Genomic DNA, 26442 nt, shown 5'->3' with positions numbered 1-26442 from the left:
GTTTCCTGTGGAGTGGTGATGGATGAAGACAGAATAGTCTATACGGAGAACCTTGTCATTTGGTAGTGTCTCACCAGAGATGACTGGATAATTGTTAGTTTTAGTGGTCGACCATAGCCCCATGTTAGCCTCTTTAACTTTTTATTCTCCTTCTTTTTAACAACATTTAATTATGTTGTATCTGTTTGAGTGGAAATGTTTGCTCAGCCTGCAGATTCCTATTTGAAATATACATTATGCACAATTCATTCTACAACCCTGCACCTTTAGACAACCTGGAGGGGGTAACAGGGAAGATGAAATGAACAGTGCTGAATCTCTTCCACCTCCCCAAATGAGAGCAAGACTATTAACGTTTGGGTATTGTGTGTATTATTATGTAGATGGTGTTAACACATGCCCACCGGGGGGATGCCATCATATTCTCCCAGTGATCATAATGTGTCCAAGTGTGTGCTTTTGATTATGACATGCTAATTACATATTGCCTCTCTCTCTCTCTCTCTCTCTCTCTCTCTCTCTCTCTCTCTCTCTCTCTCTCTCTCTCTCCCTCTCCCTCTCCCTCTCCCTCTCCCTCTCCCTCTCTCTCTTTCTTTCTCTCTCTTCTTCTTCTTCTTCTTGTCTTCGTCTGCCTTTACAGATTCAGAAAAACCAAGGATCTTTAATGGTGAGATGTGATGTATTTTTCGTGGGGGGAAGACAGTGTTTCACTCCCGGCAGTGTTTCACTCTCCAGTAGATCCCTCATTTGAAACGTCCCACAAATTGCGTTTTTTTTTTTTTTTGCATTGAAATGATACAGCGGGCCTTAACTGCCTGTATTAGATTAGATGCTATTATAGAATAATAGAAACATTCAGGAGGCGATGGCTGTGCCGGAGCTCGGTGCATTTGATTAATGTGAATACCTTTTTATTACATTAGTGATTTTCTCTGCCACCTCTCTGTCGTAACGTCTCATGTAGACTAATACTTCGTTTTCTTCTTCTGCCCATCTCCTCTCTCTCTGTTCTCTCCCCATTCAAGCCTCTCCAGTTACTGCAATGCATCGTTGATGAGGTGAGTCGGCGTCTTATGTGCTTTCTCTCCTAAAGTCATTCCTAATGGTGTGGAAAGCTTATATTTTGTTTCCTAATGAAGCACAGTGCTCAGACGGCTTCGCTCGCGCTCGCTCACCCCCCTCCGCCCCGCACACACAACCGCCTTGGGCCATTCCACACACACACACACACACACACACACACTCTCTCAGGCTGCACCCACCCTGAGCGGTTCTGTAGACACACAGACACACAAACACAGGCAGATCACAGATGCACGTATACACACACAGATAGACATACACCTACTACTGCCTTGAACCATTCTATACACACACACTGATAGACACACACACACACATACACACTGATAGACACACACACATACACACTGATAGACACACACACACACACACACACTGATAGACACACACACACACACTGATAGGCACACACACACACACACACACACTGATAGACACACACACACACACACACACACACACTGATAGACACACACACACACACACACACACACACACACACACACTGATAGACACACACACACACTGATAGACACACACACACACTGATAGGCACACACACACACACTGATAGACACACACACACACACACACACACACACACTGATAGACACACACACACACACTGATAGACACACACACACACACACACTGATAGACACACACACACACTGATAGGCACACACACACACACACACTGATACACACACACACACACACACACTGATAGACACACACACACACACACACACTGATAGACACACACACACACACACTGATAGACACACACACACACACACACACACACTGATAGACACACACACACACACTGATAGGCACACACACACACACACACACACACTGATAGACACACACACACACACACTGATAGACACACACACACAGGCAGATCACACACACACATTGATAGGCACACACACACACACACACACTGATAGTCACACACACACACTGATAGGCACACACACACACACACACTGATAGACACACACACACAGGCAGATCACACACAAACATTGATAGGCACACACACACACACACATTGATAGACCCACACACATTGATACACACACACACACACACACTGCTGCCTCAAGTCGTTCTCAAAGGTTATTATAGTTTTGTTTTTATTTCTCTTCGTTTTCTGTTTTTTATTTTATTTGAAATTTAGTTTGTTGGTTTTCAGACCTGAATTGATTGTTTTTTTTTTATTTAGTTTTAGTTATTTTAAAATGATTTCTATTTCTAGTTTCTCACACACAGGCCAGAGATAGAAGATACTGGTAGTAAGCTTCCTCCCAGTATCAGCCCAAACAGCTGTTACTTCTTCAGCCAGATCTCTTTTACAAGCTATTATGTTACTTTGTTTCTGATGGCGATCTATTGTGCATTTTCTTTTGTACTCTTAAGGTAGCAGGTTTTACAGAATATATTATTGACATTTGCAACGAGCATCCCAGCGGAGTGTTTGACACACTTTTATTTCAGTCAATACTCTGATCTTCAATTCCCTGTCGTTTTCTTTTATACGTTTATGCTCGGTTTCCTTTCCTGCCATTTAACTGCCCCCTAATGGACCCGTTGTACAACTTCCGATGACCCCCGTTAGAGAACATCAGCGTGAAGCGAAGAGCGCTGTTGAATCACGACAAAAATAGTTATCCCTCAAAACACACGCTTGCCAAAAATAGACACGATTGATTGGATTGGAGACATTGGGTCAATTACAGAACATTTCCTAGGATTTTCTACCTGCAGCAACACTAGTGGATAATGCTGGAAGTAGCAGTTAAAACACAGGGCCTCCAGAACTGGACCAAAAGGCAGGACTCTGCACATACCTAACTAGCTAACCCACCATGTTAAGTCTATAGGAATGCTAACAGGGCAACTTTAGCTACGTAGTGCTTATACTATGTGAAAACACACTATATTTTTATTAAACCTTTATTTATACAGGGAATCCCATTTCAGCCGGGCATCTTTTTCAATGTTGCCCTGCCCTCTTTCTATATTTAATAGTTAGACAATTGTAATTCATATTTAACCACATCTCCTCCCTGGGTTTGCTTGTGTGTCAATGTGCCGAATGTTGATCGCAGCAAATATGGCCGCGCCCTTGTTGCCAGGCTACATAAGGTGAATATAGAGACACACTCAGATGTTCTCACTCAAGTGCTTTAATATACACACACACACACACACACACACACACCTGGCAGAGGTAATGTAGCATGACCAGTCTAAGGAGCACAGAGAGTGTCAGGCCATCCAATATGTAGCATTAACCTTGACCTCTGACTCTTAGCAACACATGTTCCCAGAACCTTGACACACTTCCCTATCCTACACACACACATACACACACACACCAGGGTCAAGGGCAGTGTACCCCTCAGTCTACATGTAGCGCTGTGTATCAATCCTTTCTAGAATGATATATTTCAACAGCGAGGATATTTTGTGAAATAGGTTACGACGTGGTACTGCAGTCAGGTTAAGACCATGGTGAGGTCGACGAAGTACGCAGATGAGCTTCCCTGTTTCTGACCGTTTGGATGTGGAGGCCCTGGGTTGGCGTGGTTACGTGTGTGTGTGAGGTCTGATGGACGTACTGCCAAATTATCTAAAGTTATATTGAAGGCGGCTTATGGTAGAGAAATTAACATTAAGTTCTATGTCAACAGCTCTGGTGGACATTCCTGCAGTCAGCATGCTAATTGCGTACTCCCTCAATGCTTGAGACATCTGTGGCATTGTGTTATGTGACAAAACTGCCCATTTTAGAGTGGTCTTTTATTGTCCACAGCAGAAGGTGCACCTGTGTAATGATCATGCTTCTTGATATTCCACACCTGTCAGGTGGATGGATTATCTTGGCGAAGGAGAAATGCTCACTAACAGGGATGTAAACACATTTGTAAACCAAATGAAGAGAAATAAGCTTTTTTTGTGTGTATGCAAAATGTCTATGATCTTTAATTTCAACTCAGGAAACATGGGACCAACACTTTACGTGTTGTGTTTATATTTTTGTTCAGTATAGTTTGTCTTCAGTGTGTGTGTGTGTGTGTGTGTGCACGCAGCACCCCATTTCACCCCCTAAAACAAGGGACCTTTCTGTCTCCACTCTCCTCTTCAGCTCCTCACTGACACGCGCTGATAACACAATGCCAGGAGAGAGCCCAACCCCACACACCCCAACCACACATTAAACATACCAAGCTTGTCCTTTACAGAGTATAGATTGGGTGTAATTAATAATTAAACGCTTGCAGTTGTAATGGGTTGACCCGGGCTGAACTGTTCATTAGTCACCAAGGCGAAGGCATCACTCAAACTATTTTCTCCCTCGCCCTTCGCCGCTTCTCCCCTGGCAGCGAGAGAGAGGTAGCGGGAGCTCTCGGGCTAGCGGCTAGCACCACCCTCCATTCTAGCAGACCAAGGACTTGGAGAGGAGGTGATGAGGGGAGAGGAGCGGAGAGGTGATGAGGGGAGCGGAGCGGAGAGGCCCGGCTGGGAATGGGAAAGTGTGGGACGGTTGCGGACCCATGTAGGTGGTGGTGGAGCCAGGAGTATTCAATTGCCACTGTCGCTCCTGCTGGGTTAGGATTGGTTAGAAATGGGACGGTATGGGCTGGGTTGGATTGGGCCAGGGTGGGCTGGGCTGGGCTGGACTGGATCTATGTGACCTGGGCTCGACGGAGGAGTCTTTGTCGTGCCTCATATGAAGAGCAAATGTGGTCCTGTAGAACTAGGGATGAGTAGGTATATGGAGGAAGTAGAAGAAAATCTAGTGAGTTTTGTCTGAGTGCCAACCAAATACTGTAGCTAGACCTACAGTAGTAATTATGACTAGCCAGGCCTACAGTAGTAGTTATGACAAGCCAGGCCTACAGTAGTAATTATGACTAGCCAGGCCTACAGTAGTTGTTATGACTAGCCAGGCCTACAGTAGTAGTTATGACTAGCCAGGCCTACAGTAGTTGTTATGACTAGCCAGGCCTACAGTAGTAGTTATGACTAGCCAGGCCTACAGTAGTAGTTATTGCTGTAGTCAGGCCTACAGTAGTAGTTATGACTAGCCAGGCCTACAGTAGTAGTTATGACTAGCCAGGCCTACAGTAGTAGTTATGACTAGCCAGGCCTACAGTAGTAGTTATGACTAGCCAGGCCTACAGTAGTAGTTATGACTAGCCAGGTCTACAGTAGTAGTTATCGCTGTAGCCAGGCCTACAGTAGTAGTTATGACTAGCTAGGCCTACAGTGGTAGTTATGACTAACCAGGACTACAGTAGTAGTTATCGTTGTAGCCAGGCCTACAGTAGTAGTTATGACTAGCCAGGCCTACAGTAGTAGTTATGACTAGCCAGGCCTACAGTGGTAGTTATGACTAACCAGGCCTACAGTAGTAGTTATCGTTGTAGCCAGGCCTACAGTAGTAGTTATGACTAGCCAGGCCTACAGTAGTAGTAATGACTAGCCAGGCCTACAGTAGTAGTTATGACTAGCCAGGCCTACAGTAGTAGTTATGACTAGCCAGGCCTACAGTAGTAGTTATTGCTGTAGTCAGGCCTACAGTAGTAGTTATGACTAGCCAGGCCTACAGTAGTAGTTATGACTAGCCAGGCCTACAGTAGTAGTTATGACTAGCCAGGCCTACAGTAGTAGTTATGACTAGCCAGGTCTACAGTAGTAGTTATCGCTGTAGCCAGGCCTACAGTAGTAGTTATGACTAGCTAGGCCTACAGTGGTAGTTATGACTAACCAGGACTACAGTAGTAGTTATCGTTGTAGCCAGGCCTACAGTAGTAGTTATGACTAGCCAGGCCTACAGTAGTAGTTATGACTAGCCAGGCCTACAGTGGTAGTTATGACTAACCAGGCCTACAGTAGTAGTTATCGTTGTAGCCAGGCCTACAGTAGTAGTTATGACTAGCCAGGCCTACAGTAGTAGTTATGACTAGCCAGGCCTACAGTAGTAGTTATGACTAGCCAGGCCTACAGTAGTAGTTATGACTAGCCAGGTCTACAGTAGTAGTTATGACTAGCCAGGTCTACAGTAGTAGTTATGACTAGCCAGGCCTACAGTAGTAGTTATGACTAGCCAGGCCTACAGTAGTAGTTATGACTAGCCAGGTCTACAGTAGTAGTTATGACTAGCCAGGCCTACAGTAGTAGTTATGACTAGCCAGGCCTACAGTAGTAGTTATGACTAGCCAGGGCTACAGTAGTAGTAATGACTAGCCAGGCCTACAGTAGTAGTTATGACTAGCCAGGTCTACAGTAGTAGTTATGACTAGCCAGGCCTACAGTAGTAGTTATGACTAGCCAGGCCTACAGTAGTAGTTATGACTAGCCAGGCCTACACTAGTAGTTATGACTAGCCAGGCCTACAGTAGTAGTTATGACTAGTCAGGCCTACAGTAGTAGTTATGACTAGCCAGGTCTACAGTAGTAGTTATGACTAGCCAGGCCTACAGTAGTAGTTATGACTAGCCAGGCCTACAGTAGTAGTTATGACTAGCCAGGTCTACAGTAGTAGTTATGACTAGCCAGGCCTACAGTAGTAGTTATGACTAGCCAGGCCTACAGTAGTAGTTATGACTAGCCAGGCCTACAGTAGTAGTTATGACTAGCCAGGCCTATAGTAGTAGTTATGACTAGCCAGGCCTACAGTAGTAGTTATGACTAGCCAGGCCTACAGTAGTAGTTATGACTAGCCAGGTCTACAGTAGTAGTTATGACTAGCCAGGCCTACAGTAGCAATTATGACTAGCCAGGCCTGCGGTAGTAGTTATGACTAGCCAGGCCTGCGGTAGTAGTTATGACTAGCCAGGCCTACAGTAGTAGTAATGACTAGCCAGGCCTACAGTAGAAGTTATGACTAGCCAGGTCTACAGTAGTAGTTATGACTAGCCAGGCCTACAGTAGTAGTAATGACTAGCCAGGCCTACAGTAGTAGTTATGAATAGCCAGGCCTACAGTAGTAGTTATGACTAGCCAGGCCTACAGTAGTAGTTATGACTAGCCAGGCCTACAGTAGTAGTTATGACTAGCCAGGCCTACAGTAGTAATTATGACTAGCCAGGCCTACAGTAGTAATTATGGTTTAAATATTTTTATATTAATTTGCATGAGATCAAAGGTCCCTGGTTATCATCATCTGTATCCCTCTTCATTTGAAAATGTCTCTGTATGATTTAGACACACACACACACAAACACAAACGGGGCTCTTTTAAGTGGATCATTGATATTGCTGTAGCTGGAGGTGTGTTCGGGGGAGAGCAGGAGTGCTGCAACTCAGACACACGCCGCGCCACGTTGCCATGGGACTGCTGGGAGTCTGGGGCTCAGGTGAGAGGGTGAAATTAGCTGGGAAATGATTGTTACTGAACCAGTTTACTGGACTATCTTTTGTTCATGTATCTCCTCCTCTCTCTCTCTCTCTCTCTCTCTCTCTGTCTCTCTCTCTCTCTCTCTCTCTCTCTCTCTCTCTCTCTCTCTCCTCTCTCTCTCTCTCTCTCTGTCTCTCTCTGTCTCTCTCTCTCTCTGTCTCTCTCTTTCCTCTCTCCTCTCTCTCTCTCTCTATCTCTCTCTCTCCTCTCTCTCTCTCTCTCTCTCCTCTCTCCTCTCTCCTCTCTCTCTCTCTTTCTCTCTCTTCAAACACACATATCTCACCTCTGTTTGGGAGGACAGACGAGGACATTTGGCCTCGATTCTCCAAAACCAAATCTAGAACGAGACAATCTCCCAGTTCCATGAATACACACATCGCTCCTGCTGTCCCTCTCTTTCATTAATCTCTTTGTCTCTTCTACTTGTTGAGCAGCAAAGCAAAGCGTTCCACTAACAAGAACTCTGCTTTAATTTCCCTAGCCCTGTAATTACGGATCTCATTTTGCCTGATAATTGCGCTGGGCCAATGACATGTATATTTACTGCTCTGTGTGTGTGTGTGTGTGTGTTACAGGGGGTTGAGGTGTGTGTGTGTGTGTGTGTGTGTGTGTGTGTGTGTGTGTGTGTGTGTGTGTGTGTGTGTGTGTGTGGTGAGGGGGGGGGGGGGGGGGGGGGGGGGGGTGTCACGGCGGTCAGAGAGAAGACACACGGACCGTGGCTTTCATCATCATGCTCATCTCAGAACGCTATACATCAAAGTCTACCGCTGTCCTCCTCAGCTGGGACCATGAATACATGCATGAGTGTGTGTGTGCGTGTTGTGCATGTGTGTGTCTGCATTTTCAGGTGTGTGTGTACTGTACAACACATTCATGTTTGTTTCGTGTGTGTGTGTCAGCGTTTGCGACACAGTACAACTCTGCAGGGGAAATTGTTTGGTGCTCGCTCTCTCTCTCTAAACGGCGTGTCCACTGAAGCATTTGGCCTGTAGTGTGTGTGTGTGTATGAGAGAGATATTACTCATCCAAGCAGCAGCAGCACTAGGAAGTAGAGTGATATTAGAATAAGCCATTCCTTTGTTAGTTCAAATAGGTGCATGTATCATCATTTTCTGGGTTCTGTGATCGATATGTCAGGAATAGGGACAGCTGCCCAGAGGTATTTTAACAGCAAAGCAGCTATTTATTATGGATCCCCATTAGCAGCAGCCAAGACAGCAGCTATTCTTCCCTTCATAATGTCATTAAGGCAGTTATACAATTTCAAAAACATTAAACTACATTTGTTACAGAATTCGCAACACACTAAGTGTTTTTCCCTCAGGCCCATACTCCACTACCACATATCTACAACTCTAAATCCATGTGTACGTGTGTGTGTGTAGTGCCTATGTTTGTTGCCTCACAGTCTTCGCTGTGTATTTTTATCTGATTCTACTGATTGTATCAGTTACCTGATGTGGAATAGAGTTCCATGTAGCCATGGCTCTATGTAGTACTGTGCACCTCCCATAGTCTGTTCTGGACTTGGGGACTGTGAAGTGACCTCTGGTGGCATGTCTTGTTGGGTTTGGATGGGTGTTTGAGCTGTGTGCTAGTTGTTTAGACCGACAGCTCGGTACATTCAGCTTGTCAACACCTCCTTACAAATACAAGTAGTGATGAAGTCAATCTCTCCTCCACTTTCAGCCAGGAGAGATTGACATGCATGTTGTTAATGTTAGCTCTCTGTGTACATCTAAAGGCCAGCCGTGCTGTTCTGTTCTGAGCCAATTGCAAGTTTCCTAAGTCCCTCTTTGTGGCACCTGTTCACACGACTGAACATTAGACCATGTGTGACAACTAGGGCCTGTAGGACCTGCCTTGTTCATATTGTTGTTAAGAACGTAGATTAGTGCTTTACTATGGACAGATTTCTCCCCATCTTAGTACCTGTTGTATCAATATGTTTTGACCATGACAGTCAACTTACTCAATTTCCAAATTATTTATTACAATATTTAGTTGAGGTTTAGGGTTTAGTGAATGATTTGTCCCAAATACAATGCTTTTTTTATTAGTTTTATATTTAGGACAAACTTATTCCTTGCCACCCATTCTAAAACTAACTGCAGCTCTTTGTTATGTGTTGCAGTCATTTCAATCACTGTAGTAGCTGACGTGTATAGTGTTGAGTCATCCACATACATAGACACACGGGCTTTACTCAAAGCCATGTTGTTAGTAAAGATTTTAAAAAGCAAGGGGCCTAGACAGCTGCCCTGGGGAATTCCTGATTCTACCTGGATTATGTTTGAGAGGCTTCCATTAAAGAACACCCTCTGTGTTCTGTTAGACAGGTAACTCTTTATCCACAATATAGCAGGGTGTGTAAAGCCATAACACATACGTTTCTCCAGCAGCAGATAATGATCGATAATGTCAAAAGCTGCACTGAAGTTTATCAAAACAGCCCCCAAAATCTTTTTATCATCAATTTCTCTCAGCCAATCATCAGTTCTTTGTGTAAGTGCTGTGCTTGTTGAATAGCCTTCCCTATAAGCGTGCTGAAAGTCTGTTGTCAATTTGTTTACTGTAAAATAGGATTGTATCTGGTCAAACATACATTTTTTCCAAAAAGTTTACTAAGGGTTGGTCACAGGCTGATATGTTGGCTCTTTGAGCCAGTAAAGGGGGCTTTACTATTCTTAGGTAGCGGAATAACATTTGCTTCCATCCAAGCACACACTTTCTAGTAGGCTTACATTTAAGATGTGGCAAAATTGCTCACTATTATCCTCAGTAATTTTCCGTCTAAGTTGTGAGACCCCGGGGGCTTGTAATTGTTGATAGACAACAATAATTGTTTCACCTCTTTCACATTTGCTTTACGGAATAAAAAATTGCAATTCTTGTCTTTCGTAATTTGGTCAGATATACTTGGATGTGTAGTGTCAGCATGTTATTCCTACGTTTGCTAATCTTGACAATAAAAAAAGTAGTTTGAAATATCTGTTGGTTTTGTGATGAATGAGCCATCTGATTCAATGAAAGATGGAGTTGAGTTTGTCTTTTTCCCCAACGTTTTATTGAAAGTGCTTCAAAGCTTTTTACTATAATTCTTTGTCATTTATCTTTGTTTCATAGTTTTAATTTCATGTTATTTTTATTCAGTTTAGTCACATGATTTCTCAATTTACAGTTTGTTTGCCAATCGGTTGTGCAGCCAGACTTATTTGCCATTCCTTTTGCCTCATCCCTCTCAACCATACAATTTTTCAGTTCCTCATCAATCCACGGGGATTTAACAGTTTTTACAGTCATTTTTCTTAATGGGTGCGTGCTTATTAGTAACTAGGATAAGCAATTTCATAAATATGTCAAGTGCAACGTCTGTTTGCTCCTCATTACACACCATGAACCAACATATATTCTTTACATCAACAACATATGAATCACTACAAAACATATTGTATGACTTCTTATACACTATATTAGGCCCAGCCTTTGGAATTTTGGTTTTCCTAGATATGGCTACTATATTGATATCTCTACATTCGATGGATCTGGATACTGCTTTCAAGCACATTTCTGCAGCATTAGTAATACATGTTGATGATTTCATTCATGTGCTGTTTGTAACTACCCTGGTAGGTTGACTGATCACCTGAACCAGGTTGCAGGCACTGGTTACAGTTTGAAGTGGGCAGCTTGATGAAAGCCAGTCCATATAAATCACCCAGAAAATATACCTCTCACATACATTATTAAGCATTTCACACATGTTATCCAGATACTGACTGTTAGCACTTGGTCTTATAGCAGCTTCCCACCAGAATGGGCTTTAGGTGAGGCAGATGAACCTGTAGCCATATTACTTCAACAGTATTTCACATGAGATCCTCTCTAATCTTTACAGGAATGTGGTACTGAATATTAACAGCAACACCTCCACCACTGGCATCTCTGTCTTTTCTGTAGATGTTATAACCGTGTATTGTTACCACTGTATCATCAAAGGTATTGTCTAAGTGAGTTTCAGAGATAGTCAGAATATGAATCATCCTTACTAGCAAGTTATTAATTTCATAAACCTTATTTCTTAAGCTACATATATTAACATGGGTTATTTTGAGCACTTTTCTGGGATGCTTGCTTGTTTTCATTGCTTTACTTAGCTTAGCAGAAGTAGATATTCTCATATTATTTATGTTAGTGCAGGGTGAGCTGCACACATTGGACTTCCTACTAGGGAACACCACCTCAGTGCTAACATTATAAATCTGGTTCATAGACACATGATTGCTGCATACAACAGCTGTAGGATCAGCAGAGGCATTCAGGGCAGTTAGAGGCACATAAATGAGGTTACTTACATTGTGTCTACCAATGCCCCTGGGGTAATGTACATTTGCTGAAGCATTATGACAACTCTGTGTCACAATGGTAGGGATGAACTGAGCTGGGCTTGTGTCATTGATGAGTCATTGTCTCAACGCAGCCGTATAATGCTGTGAAAGGATCCAGGACCCCAAATGATCCCATCCTCCTTATAAAATGTGTTTTGTTTCCAAAAGGTATTGAAATTGTCAACAAAAGTTACACCCATTGAGGTGCAATAATCACGTAGCCAGTTGTGAAGAGAGAGAATCCTGCTGTTCAAGTGTTCAATGCCACGATTCAGAGAGGGCACAAGGCTAGATATGATGGGTGTTTTGTTAGTGTCTAGCAGAGAGTTAATCAGCTCTCTAAAATCCAGTTTCAACTGTTCAGCGCTGCCCTTCATAATGTCACTAAAACCCACATGGACTAGGATAGAATCCATTTAAACAGTTCACTCCCCCTTTTTGACTGAACATTCTTTTTTAGGGCTGTGTGTGCCAGTGGGCCGTACAGCCAAAAGAAGCTAGCTGCTCAAGCACTGTTACACATTTATTTGGTCACTAGGGCATTTACAGGCTTCCTTTTCTCTCTCTCACGCAAACACACATTACAGATATTATTTTGACATTCAAGTTTCAAGTATTATTGTCACTTGTACAAGTACAGTGAAAAGCCTTTCTTGCGAGTTCCTTCCCAACAATGCAGTAATCAATATCAGTAGTACTATAAAGTAAACCAAAAACACACACGAGAAACAGTTCCAGGGTCAGTAGCTATATACAGGGACAGTTCCAGGGTCAGTAGCTACAGTTGAAGTCGGAAGTTTACATACACTTAGGTTGGAGTCATTAAAACTAGTTTTTCAACCACTCCACAAATGTATTTTTAACAAACTATCGTTTTTACAAGTTGATTAGATCATCTACTTTGTGCATGACACAAGTAATTTTTCCAACAATTGTTTACAGACAGATTATTTCACGTATTTCACTGTATCACAATTCCAGTGGGTCAGAAGTTTACATACACTAAGTTGACTGTGCCTTTTAAACAGCTTGGAAAATTCCATAAAATTATGTCATGGCTTTAGAAGCTTCTGATAGGCTAATTGATATTATTTGAGTCAATTGGAGGTGTACCTGTTGATGTATTTCAAGGCCTACCTTCAAACTCAGTGCCTCTTTGCTTGACATCATGAGAAAATCAAAAGAAATCAGCCAAGACTTCAGAAAAAAATTGTAGACCACCACAAGTCTGGGTCATCCTTGGGAGCAATTTCCAAACGCCAGAAGGTACCACGTTCATCTGTACAAACAATAGTACGCAAGTATAAACACCATGGGATCACGCAGCCATCATACCACTCAGGAAGGAGACGCGTTCTGTCTCCTAGAGGCAAAAGGAAACCGGTACAAAATGATCTATATCCACAGTAAATCGAGTCCTATATCGACATAACCTGAAAGGCCGCTCAGCAAGGAAGCAGCCACTGCTCCAAAACCGCTTTAAAAAAGCCAGACTACGGTTTGCAACTGCACATGGGGACAAAGATCATACTTTTTGGAGAAATGTCCTCTGGTCTGATGAAACAAAAATAGAACTGTTTGGCCATAATGACCATCGTTATGATTGGAGGAAAAAGGAGTAGGCTTGCAAGCCGAAGAACACCATCCCAACCGTGAAGCACAGGGGTGGCAGTATCCTGTTGTGGGGGTGCTTTGCTGCAGGAGGGACTGGTTCACCTCACAAAATAGATGGCATCATGAGGGAGGATAATTCTGTGGATATTGAAGCAACATCTCAAGACATCAGTCAGGAAGTTAAAGGTTAGTCGCAAATGGGTTTTCCGAATGGATAATGACCCCAAGCATACTTCCAACGTTGTGGCAAAATGACTTAAGGACAACAAAGTCAAGTTATTGGAGTGACCATCACAAAGCCCTGCCCTCAATCCCATAGAAAATGTGTGTGCAGAACTGAAAAAGTGTGTGCGAGCATGGAGGCCTATAAACCTGATTCAGTTACACCAGCTCTGTCAGGAGGAATGGGCCAAAATTCACCCAACTTATTGTGGGAAGCTTGTGGAAGGCTACCTGAAACGTTTGACCCAAGTTAAACAATATAAAGGCAATGCTATCAAATATGAATTGAGTGTATGTAAACTTCTGACCCACTGGGAATGTGATGAAAGAAATAAAAGCTGAAATAAATCATTCTCTCTACTATTATTCTGACATTTCACTTTCTTAAAATAAAGTGGTGATCCTAACTGACCTAAGGCAGGGAAATTTTACTGGGATTGAATGTCAGAAATTGTGAAAACCTTTGTTTACATTTATTTGGCTAAGGTCTATGTAAAGTTCAGACTTCAACTGTATATACAGGGACACGTCCAGGGTCAGTAGCTTTATGCAGGGTCAGTAGCTATATGCAGGGTCAGTTCCAGGGTCAGTAGTTATATGCAGGGTCAGTTCCAGGGTCAGTAGTTATATGCAGGGTCAGTTCCAGGGTCAGTAGCTATATACAGGGACAGTTCCAGAATCAGTAGCTATATACAGGGACAGTTCAAGGGTCAGTAGTTATATACAGGGACAGTTCCAGGGTCAGTAGCTATATACAGGGACAGTTCCAGGGTCAGTAGCTATATACAGGGACAGTTCCAGGGTCAGTAGCTATATACAGGGTCAGTAGCTATATACAGGGACAGTTTCAGGGTCAGAGTTTACCATATTTACAATGTGCAGGGATACTGGAGTGATAGAGGCTGATATGTATAGGGGTAAGGTGACTAGGATATATGATAAACAGAGTAGCAGCAGTGTATATGATGATTGTGTGGAAGTGTGTGTAAAGTCAGTATGAATGTGTGTGAGCAAATTAAGTGTGTGCTTGTTGGAATGTGAGTGAGTTTGTAGACTCCTGTGTGTGTGTGTGTGCAGAGTCAGAAAGTCTGCGTAGCCATTTTGTTAGCTATTTAGCAGTCTTATGGCTTGGGGATTGAAGCTGTTTAGGAGCCTCTTGGTGTCAGACTTGATGCTTTGGTTCCGCTGCTTTGCGGAAGCAGAGAGAACAGTCTATGGCTTAGGTGGCTGGAGTCTTTAACAATTTTCCAGGCCTTCCTTTCACACCATCTGGTATAGAGGTCCTGGATGTCAGGGAGCTCGGCCCCAGTGATGTACTTGGCTGTCGGCCCCACACTCTGCAGAACCCTGCGATCGAGGGCGGTGCAGTTGTAATACCAAGCAGTGATGCAGCCAGTCAAGATGCTCTCAATGGTGCAGCCAGTCAAGATGCTCTCAATGGTGCAGCCAGTCAAGATGCTCTCAATGGTGCAGCCAGTCAAGATGCTCTCAGTGGTGCAGCCAGTCAAGATGCTCTCAATGGTGCAGCCAGTCAAGATGCTCTCAATGGTGCAGCCAGTCAAGATGCTCTCAATGGTGCAGCCAGTCAAGATGCTCTCAGTGGTGCAGCTCTAGAATCTGAGGGACCATGCCAAATCTGTTCAGCCTCCTGATGGGGAAGAGTCTCTGTTGTGTGGGTGGGTGGGTGGGTGTGGGACCATTTGAAGTCCTTAGCGATTTGGAAACCAAGGAACTTTAAAGCTCTCGACCCGCTCCACTACAGCCCTGTGAATATGCCTACCGTTGATATGGATGGGGCCATGCTCAGTTGCGGAGGGAGGTGTTCAGTCCCCAGGTCCCGAGCTTGGAGGGGACTATGGTGTTGAACTCTGAGCTGTAGGCAATGAATAGCGATAGGTATTCCTCTTATCTAGGTGGGTGAGGGCAGTGTGGAGTGCAATTGAGATTGTGTCGTATATGGATCTGTTTGGAGCCGTATGTAAATTGGAGTGGGTCTAGGGTGTCTGGGATGATGGAGTTGATATGTGCCATAACCGTCCTTTCAAAGTACTTCCTGATTACAGATGTGAGTGCTACAGGGCTGTAGTCATTGTGGCAGGCAGCCTTAGAGTACTTGAGAACAGGAATGATGGTGGTTATTATGAGATGTGACGATTACAGACCGGGGCAAGGAGAGGTTGACTAGAACTGTGAATGTGCCTGCCAGCTGCTCTGAGGATGCTCTGAGAACATGCCCTGGAATACCGTCTGGCCCCGCAGCCTTGAGTGTTGACCTGATTTAAAGACCTTACTCACATCGGCCTCGGAGAGCGAGACCACCCAGTCCTCTGGGCTGGCGGGGGCCCTCATGCACGGCTCGCTGTTGTTTTTGTCGATGCGTGCATAAAATCCATTGAGTTGATCTGGTAGAGGCATCGTTGGGCAGATCACGTCTGGGTCTTCCTTTGTAATCCGTAATGGACTGTAGCCCCTACCACATGCAGAGGACATCAGAGTTTGTATAATAGGATTCCAGCTTGTTCCTACAGTGTATTGATTGTTTGATGGCTCTGCAGACTTCGTAACAGGACTTCTGGTACTTGTTTCTGCCCTCAGCCATAGCCTCGGGGTGGCTGCGATAGCCCTGTGTGCGGTAGCCCTGTGTGCGGTAGCCCTGTGTGCGGTAGCCCTGTGTGCGATAGCCCTGTGTGCGATAGCCCTATCTTTAAACTCTGTGTTAATCCTGGGCTTTTGATTGGGGAAGCAGAGAACCTTCAGTGTGGGGACAACGTCCACAATGCATTTCCTAATGAAGCCGGTAGTGGAGGTGATTAGCTCGTTGACGCTATCGGCGGAGTCCCGGAACATATTCCAGTCAGCGCTAGCAAAGCAGTCATGTAGCATAGCCTCCGATTTGGAGGACGTGACATGGCAACTTCCTGTCAACAGATAGATTCCCTCTCCAATTCCCTTTTCACCCTGTTTTCTCCATAAAGACTTTTGGCACACTAGAAAGCATAGAGAACAACAGGATGAGCTTCATTGTGTGAAAAATCACATTGTAATAAATTCTCATAGATGGGTCATTTCCATTTGAATTTCAATTCACCTCCTGAATTCATCTGTCCACCACTCTAGAAACCACAGTGTTCCATTCCACCCTCTCCATCAACCCTTAGCATGGTGTGTGCAGTCTGGTGTGGGTAGGAGAGAGATACAGTGTTGATTGAGTCAGAACTCTCCCTAGAGAGTGATGAAGGGGGGGGGGGGTGGTGTGTGAGGGAGGAGCTATGGAGGGGTTAGGGAGGGAGGAGCTATGGATGAGGAGTTAGGGAGGGAGGAGCTATGAAGGGGGGGGAGGAGTTAGGCAGGGAGGAGCTATGGAGGGAGGAGCTAGGGAGGGAGGAGTTAGGGAGGGAGGAGCTATGAAGGGGAGGGAGGAGTTAGGCAGGGAGGAGCTAGGGAGGGAGGAGTTAGGGAGGGAGGAGCTATGAAGGGGAGGGAGGAGTTAGGCAGGGAGGAGCTATGGAGGGAGGGATGAAGGGGCAGGGAGGAACTATAGAGGGAGGGATGGGGAGGGAGGAGCTATAGAGGGAGGGGAGAGGGAAGAGCTGAGGAGGGAGGAGCTATAGAGGGAGGGGAGAGGGAAGAGCTGAGGAGGGAGGAGCTATAGAGGGAGGGGAGAGGGAAGAGCTGAGGAGGGAGGAGGGAGGAGCTATAGAGGGAGGGAGGGGAGAGGGAGGAGCTATAGAGAGAGGGAGGTGACAGGGTGGGAGCCAACATCTACTGGACAACATCAACTGGGCCTGGCCTGTGCTCTCCACACACATTCACATGAAATACCCACACATTCTCACACACACACACATATTCTCACACACACACACACACACACGTTCAGACAGCATGGTGAAGAAGGCGCAACAGCGCCTCTTCAACATCAGGAGACTGAAGAAGTTGGGCTTGGCCCTTAAGAAAGGAAATGTTCCTCCTTATATTCTGATTCAGACAATACTGGGATCGTAATAAAACCACATTCTGATTTCTGGCTCTTAGAAATGTTTGTTTTGCAGCTCACATGTAGGATTGCTGCTTAAAGCCAGTTGACTTGACAGTTTAAATGTCTTCATTCTGTTGGCTGAAGAGGTTTAGGTTGCTGCCCTTTGGCCTCAATTCTCCTCTACCATGCTTTCTTTTTGTCTCTCTCTCCATCCCCCGCTGTCTCTCCATCCCCCGCTGTCTCTCCATCCCCCGCGGTCTCTCCATCCCCCCGCTGTCTCTCCATCCCCCGCGGTCTCTCCATCCCCCCGCTGTCTCTCCATCCCCCGCGGTCTCACCATCCCCCGCTGTCTCTCCATCCCCCGCGGTCTCTCCATCCCCCCGCTGTCTCTCCATCCTCCCGCGGTCTCTCCATCCCCCCGCGGTCTCTCCATCCCCCACGGTCTCTCCATCCCCCGCTGTCTCTCCATCCCCCGCGGTCTCTCCATCCCCCCGCTGTCTCTCCATCCCCCGCGGTCTCTCCATCCCCTTCGGTCTCTCCATCCCCCCGCGGTCTCTCCATCCCCCACGGTCTCTCCATCCCCCGCTGTCTCTCCATCCCCCGCGGTCTCTCCATCCCCCCGCTGTCTCTCCATCCCCCGCGGTCTCTCCATCCCCTTCGGTCTCTCCATCCCCCCGCTGTCTCTCCATCCTCCCGCGGTCTCTCCATCCCCCCGCGGTCTCTCCATCTCCTTCGGTCTCTCCATCTCCAGTCCTCTGTGACTGTCTCACTACAATGTTCATTATGGTTGTTGACTGTGGTTGTTGACTGGGGTAGCTGACTGGGGTAGCTGACTGGGGTAGCTGACTGGGGTAGCTGACTGGGCTAGTTGACTGGGCTAGTTGACTGGGGTAGCTGACTGGGCTAGCTGACTGGGGTAGCTGACTGGGGTAGCTGACTGGGGTAGCTGACTGGGCTAGTTGACTGGGGTAGCTGACTGGGGTAGCTGACTGGGCTAGTTGACTGGGCTAGTTGACTGGGGTAGTTGACTGGGGTAGCTGACTGGGGTAGCTGACTGGGGTAGCTGACTGGGCTAGTTGACTGGGCTAGTTGACTGGGGTAGTTGACTGGGGTAGCTGACTGGGGTAGCTGACTGGGGTAGCTGACTGGGCTAGCTGACTGGGCTAGTTGACTGGGCTAGTTGACTGGGGTAGTTGACTGGGGTAGCTGACTGGGGTAGCTGACTGGGCTAGCTGACTGGGCTAGTTGACTGGGGTAGTTGACTGGGGTAGCTGACTGGGGTAGCTGACTCGGGTAGCTGACTGTGGTTGTTGAGTGCACAGCGGGTGAAAAAGTTCTCAAATTGATTCTTATAGTGTTTGACTATCAAACTGTAACACACTACCCAATACGATTATAATAAAGTTTTCATTTGTATTCATGCCTCAAACACATTTTATACCGTGCCATTGCCAAGTAAAATATACTTTAAAATATAGACTTTAGAGGGCATTCATGTAAAATAAATGACAGTTGCAATCTGACTGTAAAATGTTTCGCCTTTCATGGCGAAATCTCCTTTAATATTTTTATCGGAACGAAGATGACCAGTGCCGCTCACACTTGTGCTCACCCGACCCCCCCCCCCCCCCCCCCCCCCCTCCCCACTGATTCCTAAAGGAGATTATTTTCCTTGACTCCATTGTGCTCGTCCAACAATAGGTGGGGTTCAGGTGCAGCTACCTCTTTTTACTAAGAAGACGGGACAATGTATCGCAGCGTTTAGAAATAGCCTCTTTATCAAGGTCGGCTTTTCTCAGCAAAATGTGTTTTAATAACTAGAATTCTATGTAGTTCAGGGTTTGGGGTTTCTCCGAATTGTGGTTTTGTATTCTTAACCAGTGGATACAGATCTAGACACGGTGATTGTGAAGAATTGGGATTTTTAGATTTGTGTAATTAAATCTCTCATTTAGGTTCAAGTTTATTCGTATGTTGATTAGTAGTGTTTCTCAAAGTGGATCTCTTCAACAAAATTAAGAAATGGGTTTAGCTTTTAGTGACAGATTTGATATCACATAACAACCTTCTAGAAGCTTCCGTGTTATGCTGTGTGGTCTTAAGTTGTTCAGTTGTGTCCTTGTGTTTCTCCCAGGAGCCTCCTGTTCTTCCTGTGGGTCAGTTCAGCCAGAAGTTTGTCCACTTCATCACACAGTGGTGAGTCAAATTGTTTTACATTTTGTCATTTAACAGAGGATCTTATCCACAGCGACTTACAGTTAGTAGATTCATCTTAAAATAGCTAGGTGAGAAAACCCTTATCGCTCTCTCTCAAATATCAGCCTTTTGATGTGTTGGTTTCAGCCGAACAGAAATAAACCTAAACAGAAACCTAATAAATCAACAGATTCAATATGTTTAAAAATTAAGTTCAATAATTGGATACAATTGGATAGCATTTAATTTGCCAAAGGCCAGACCTCAACCATGTTAATTTATTTTAAATACATCGTCTTTAGTACACTAAGTGTAATCGTTAATATGAATTTAGTAGGCTGTATTTTTTTTACTTGATGACTCATGTAGGACATGCATTATCACTTTAGTGCCCTCCACTCTCCTATGTCTGATAATGGTGTTGGGTGGTAACGGGGCAGCTAGCAGAGACAGGATAACAAGGACAGGCCTTATCCCAGTGTACCAGGCTCTCCTGAAGGACAAATTATCTCTCTTTGATTTGTGTCTTTACTGCAGCAACACAGCACAATATTTACACTGACCATGTCTCCCACGGTCTGTTGGCCCCCTGTTAGCCAAATGCTCTCACTGATAAACACACAGCAGGGGGAACACACCCAATGGACTGACCTACCGGCCAAAAGCAGGACCTTAACAGTGTGTGCATGTTTCTGCATGTGTATGTCCTTGTACGTGTGTCTACATACCGCCAGCTGTTGTTTACCTATCTCTATGCCTTATTTACTCAAACAGGCCAGGTCTCTGTTTCTCTTCTCTCTGTGCCCGCCCCAGCCCTGGCACCGGGTTGGCACTGCCACCTCCCAGGCTATTCTTAGAGGTCCCTGTCCTGTCCCTGGTCCCTGCCTGCTGTGATTCATCACACAGTAACTCGGTTAGCTCCAGACGGGCCTCTCTAGAACCACACACTAATCCTTCACAGTCCCCTATGTAGGTCGCCCTGACGAATCTCCACTCCTCATTCTCAGGACTGGCAGGGTCCTCACACAGGGTCAATGACTGTTTGGGTACTTAGTGTGTGTGTGTGTGTGTGAGCTGGCGCTGGTGGTTAGAGTGGTGCTGATGCAGATGGTTTTGATCTGCTTTATTGTTCAAATGATAGTAGGCCAACACACACACACGCACACAACATCGAGGAGACCTCGTATGAGGAATATGGACTGGTTGTCCACACATTTTATTGTCAGACTGTACTAGCCATAGCATTTCCACTGCGTGGGGCTCATAGTGTAACAAAAGCACCATTGGGACAATCTGGCAATTAGGCTTGTCAGGTTTGTCAGTAATGTCCTTGGATGCTCATTAGGAACAAATGCTCATTAGGAAATTACTTATAGAAAAATGTAAGTAATGAACCACAAAATGAAATAGTCTTACCTTCGAAAATGTCTCTGTATGCTTAAACAACATTGTAATAAAACTGCTGTTTTCTCTGTTCAGCATGAAGAGACTCCCCAAAGAGAGGCCTGCTCCTACCAACCTTATGGTGAGTTACCATGTTACAGACTATAGAAACCTCCTAACAACCTTATGGTGAGTTACCATGTTACAGACTATAGAAACCTCCTAACAACCTTATGGTGAGTTACCATGTTACAGACTATAGAAACCTAACAACCTTATGGTGAGTTACCATGTTACAGACTATAGAAACCTCTTAACAACCTTATGGTGAGTTACCATGTTACAGACTATAGAAACCTCCTAACAACCTTATGGTGAGTTACCATGTTACAGACTATAGAAACCTCCTAACAACCTTATGGTGAGTTACCATGTTACAGACTATAGAAACCTACCAACCTTATGGTGAGTTACCATGTTACAGACTATAGAAACCTCTTAACAACCTTATGGTGAGTTACCATGTTACAGACTATAGAAACCTCCTAACAACCTTATGGTGAGTTACCATGTTACAGACTATAGAAACCTCCTAACAACCTTATGGTGAGTTACCATGTTACAGACTATAGAAACCTCCTAACAACCTTATGGTGAGTTACCATGTTACAGACTATAGAAACCTACCAACCTTATGGTGAGTTACCATGTTACAGACTATAGAAACCTCCTAACAACCTTATGGTGAGTTACCATGTTACAGACTATAGAAACCTCCAAGGTTATGGAAGTGAACCAAAACATGACTATAGGAAGATATCACACAGACATATCTGTCTGGACGTGAGTTCCATGTCCCCTCTACCCCCAGTGAGTCTGACTGAGTCTGTCTCACTCCGAGTGTTGGCTTGATGCGTTTCTCTGATCTGGTGTTAGTGCACAAGGCCACAGCAATTTACACCAGCTACCTTTTAAGAGCTGTGACAGGGAAGTGTGTGTGTGTGTGTGTGTGTGTGTGTGTGTGTGTGTGTGTGTGTGTGTGTGTGTGTGTGTGTGTGTGTGTGTGTGTGTGTGTGTGTGTGTGTGTGTGTGTGTGTGTTGGGGATGAGTGTAAAGGCGGAAGTGCTAACTGAGTGTGTGTTCTCACACAAGGAAGAGGAGTTGAGGGGAGAGGAAGAGAACTGAACACTCAGACCCATTTCTCTCTGTATCTCTCTCTCTGTATCTATCTCTCTCTGTATCTCTCTCTCTGTATCTCTCTCTCTGTATCTCTCTCTCTCTGTATCTCTGTATCTCTCTCGCTCTGTATCTCTCTCGCTTTGTATCTCTCTCGCTCTGTATCTCTGTCAATTCAATTCAAGGGGCTTTATTGGCATGGGAAACATGTGTTAACATTGCCAAAGCAAGTGAGGTAGATAATATACAAAAGTGAAATAAACAATAAAAATTAACAGTAAACATTACACATACAGAAGTTTCAAAACAATAAAGACCTTACAAATGTCATATTACGTATATATACAGTGTTGCAACGATGTACACATGGTTAAGGGTACACAAGGGAAAATAAATAAGCATAAAATGGGTTGTATTTACAATGGTGTTTGTTCTTCACTGGTTGCCCTTTTCTTGTGGCAACAGGTCACAAATATTGCTGCTGTGATGGCACATTGTGGTATTTCACCCAGTAGATATGGGAGTTCATCAAAATTGGATTTGTTTTTGAATTCTTTGGATCTGTGTAATCTGAGGGAAATATGTGTCTCTAATATGGTCATACATTGGACAGGAGGTTAGGAAGTGCAGCTCAGTTTCCACCTCATTTTGTGGGCAGTGAGCACATAGCCTGTCTTCTCTTGAGAGCCATGTCTGCCTACGGCGGCCTTTCTCAATGACAAGGCTATGCTCACTGAGTCTGTACATAGTCAAAGCTTTCCTTAAGTTTGGGTCAGTCACAGTGGTCAGGCATTCTGCCACTGTGTACTCTCTGTTTAGGGCCAAATAGCATTCTAGTTTGCTCTGTTTTTTTGTTAATTCTTTCCAATGTGTCAAGTAATTATATTTTTGTTTTCTCATGATTTGATTGGGTCTAATTGTGCTACTGTCCTGGGGCTCTGTGGGGTGTGTTTGTGAACAGAGCCCCAAGGACCAGCTTGCTTAGTGGACTCTTCTCCAGGTTCATCTCTCTGTAGGTGATGGCTTTATTAATGGAAGGTTTTGGGAATCGCTTCCTTTTAGGTGGTTGTAGAATTTAATGGCTCTTTTCTGGATTTTGATAATTAGTGGGTATCGGCCTAATTCTGCTTTGCATGCATTATTTGGTGTTCTACACTGAGGATATTTTTGCAGAATTCTGCATGCAGAGTCTCAATTTGATGTTTGGCCCATTTTGTGAAGTCTTGGTTGGTGAGCGGACCCCATATCTCACAACCATAAAGGGCAATGGGCTCTATGACTGATTCAATTATTTTTAGTCAGATCCTAATTGGTATGTTGAATTTTATGTTCCTTTTGATGTTCCTTTCTGCCTTGTCTCTCAGATCGTTCACAGCTTTGTGGAAGTTACAGTGCCTTGCGAAAGTATTCGGCCCCCTTGAACTTTGCGACCTTTTGCCACATTTCAGGCTTCAAACATAAAGATATAAAACTGTATTTTTTTGTGAAGAATCAACAACAAGTGGGACACAATCATGAAGTGGAACGACATTTATTGGATATTTCAAACTTTTTTAACAAATCAAAAACTGAAAAATTGGGCGTGGAAAATTATTCAGCCCCCTTAAGTTAATACTTTGTAGCGCCACCATTTGCTGCGATTACAGCTGTAAGTCGCTTGGGGTATGTCTCTATCAGTTTTGCACATCGAGAGACTGACATTTTTTCCCATTCCTCCTTGCAAAACAGCTCGAGCTCAGTGAGGTTGGATGGAGAGCATTTGTGAACAGCAGTTTTCAGTTCTTTCCACAGATTCTCAATTGGATTCAGGTCTGGACTTTGACTTGGCCATTCTAACACCTGGATATGTTTATTTTTGAACCATTCCATTGTAGATTTTGCTTTATGTTTTGGATCATTGTCTTGTTGGAAGACAAATCTCCGTCCCAGTCTCAGGTCTTTTGCAGACTCCATCAGGTTTTCTTCCAGAATGGTCCTGTATTTGGCTCCATCCATCTTCCCATAAATTTTAACCATCTTCCCTGTCCCTGCTGAAGAAAAGCAGGCCCAAACCATGATGCTGCCACCACCATGTTTGACAGTGGGGATGGTGTGTTCAGCTGTGTTGCTTTTACGCCAAACATAACGTTTTGCATTGTTGCCAAAAAGTTCAATTTTGGTTTCATCTGACCAGAGCACCTTCTTCCACATGTTTGGTGTGTCTCCCAGGTGGCTTGTGGCAAACTTTAAACAACACTTTTTATGGATATCTTTAAGAAATGGCTTTCTTCTTGCCACTCTTCCATAAAGGCCAGATTTGTGCAATATACGACTGATTGTTGTCCTATGGACAGAGTCTCCCACCTCAGCTGTAGATCTCTGCAGTTCATCCAGAGTGATCATGGGCCTCTTGGCTGCATCTCTGATCAGTCTTCTCCTTGTATGAGCTGAAAATTTAGAGGGACGGCCAGGTCTTGGTAGATTTGCAGTGGTCTGATACTCCTTCCATTTCAATATTATCGCTTGCACAGTGCTCCTTGGGATGTTTAAAGCTTGGGAAATCTTTTTGTATCCAAATCCGGCTTTAAACTTCTTCACAACAGTATCTCGGACCTGCCTGGTGTGTTCCTTGTTCTTCATGATGCTCTGTGCGCTTTTAACGGACCTCTGAGACTATCACAGTGCAGGTGCATTTATACGGAGACTTAATTACACACAGGTGGATTGTATTTATCATCATTAGTCATTTAGGTCAACATTGGATCATTCAGAGATCCTCACTGATCTTCTGGAGAGAGTTTGCTGCACTGAAAGTAAAGGGGCTGAATAATTTTGCACGCCCAATTTTTCAGTTTTTGATTTGTTAAAAAAGTTTGAAATATCCAATAAATGTCGTTCCACTTCATGATTGTGTCCCACTTGTTGTTGATTCTTCACAAAAAAAATACAGTTTTATATCTTTATGTTTGAAGCCTGAAATGTGGCAAAAGGTCGCAAAGTTCAAGGGGGCCGAATACTTTCGCAAGGCACTGTACCTGTGGCGCTGATGTTTAGGCCAAGGTATGTATAGTTTTTTGTGTGCTCAAGGGCAACGGTGTCTAGATGGAATTTGTATTTGTGGTCCTGGCGACTGGACCTTTTTTGGAACACCATTATTTTGGTCTTACTGAGATTTACTGTCAGGGCCCAGGTCTGGCAGAATCTGTGCAGAAGATCTAGGTGCTGCTGTAGACCCTCCTTGGTTGGTGACAGAAGCACCAGATCATCAGCAAACAGTAGACATTTGACTTCAGATTCTAGTAGGGTGAGGCCGGGTGTTGCAGACTTTTCTAGTGCCCGCGCCAATTCGTTATATATGTTGAAGAGGGTGGGGCTTAAGCTGCATCCCTGTCTCACCCCACGTCCCTGTGGGAAGAAATGTGTTTTTTTTTTGCCCATTTTAACCGCACACTTTTCGTTTGTGTACATGGATTTTATAATGTCGTATGTTTTACCCCCAACACCACTTTCCATCAATTTGTCCCTCAGGCCAAATTGAGTCGAAGGCTTTTTTGAAATCAACAAAGCATGAGAAGACTTTGCCTTTGTTTTGGTTTGTTTGGTTGTCAATTAGGGTGTGCAGGGTGAATACATGGTCTGTTGTATGGTAATTTGGTAAAAAGACAATTTGACATTTGCTCAGTGCATTGTTTTCATTGAGGAAATGTACGAGTCTGCTGTTAATGATAATGCAGAGGATTTTTCCAAGGTTACTGTTGACGCATATCCCACAGTAGTTATTGGGGTCAAATTTGTCTCCACTTTTGTGGATTGGAGTGATCAGTCGTTGGTTCTCTGTCTGTCTCTCTGTGTCTCTGTCTGTCTGTCTGTCTCTCGCTCTCTTTCTCTCTCGGTCTCTGTCTCTCTCGGTCTCTGTCTCTCTCGGTCTCTCTCAGTCTCGGTCTCTCTCGGTCTCGGTCTCTCTCGGTCTCGGTCTCTCTCGGTCTCAGTCTCTCTCGGTC

At 44.6% G+C, this 26442-nt stretch overlaps 1 protein-coding gene across 2 annotated transcripts in view; it reads left to right on the top strand.

Annotated features, from left to right (window-relative positions):
* Positions 1-26442, top strand: part of LOC110526787 (dual specificity mitogen-activated protein kinase kinase 5) — a 122419-nt gene that overhangs the window by 85783 nt on the left and 10194 nt on the right. Inside the window, exons 18-21 of one of the 2 annotated variants that reach the window (XM_036963468.1) lie at positions 641-667; positions 1035-1058; positions 19842-19903; positions 21383-21428. In XM_036963468.1, coding sequence (XP_036819363.1) covers positions 641-667; positions 1035-1058; positions 19842-19903; positions 21383-21428 — 159 coding nt within the window. Of the gene's footprint in view, positions 1-640; positions 668-1025; positions 1059-19841; positions 19904-21382; positions 21429-26442 lie in introns of both variants that reach the window. The other variant, XM_036963467.1, reaches the window with a different exon arrangement.

The sequence above is a fragment of the Oncorhynchus mykiss genome, chromosome 26, assembly GCF_013265735.2.
Source record: "Oncorhynchus mykiss isolate Arlee chromosome 26, USDA_OmykA_1.1, whole genome shotgun sequence".
Classification (NCBI taxonomy): domain Eukaryota; kingdom Metazoa; phylum Chordata; class Actinopteri; order Salmoniformes; family Salmonidae; genus Oncorhynchus; species Oncorhynchus mykiss.
This window is presented reverse-complemented; position numbering and strand designations above follow the sequence as displayed.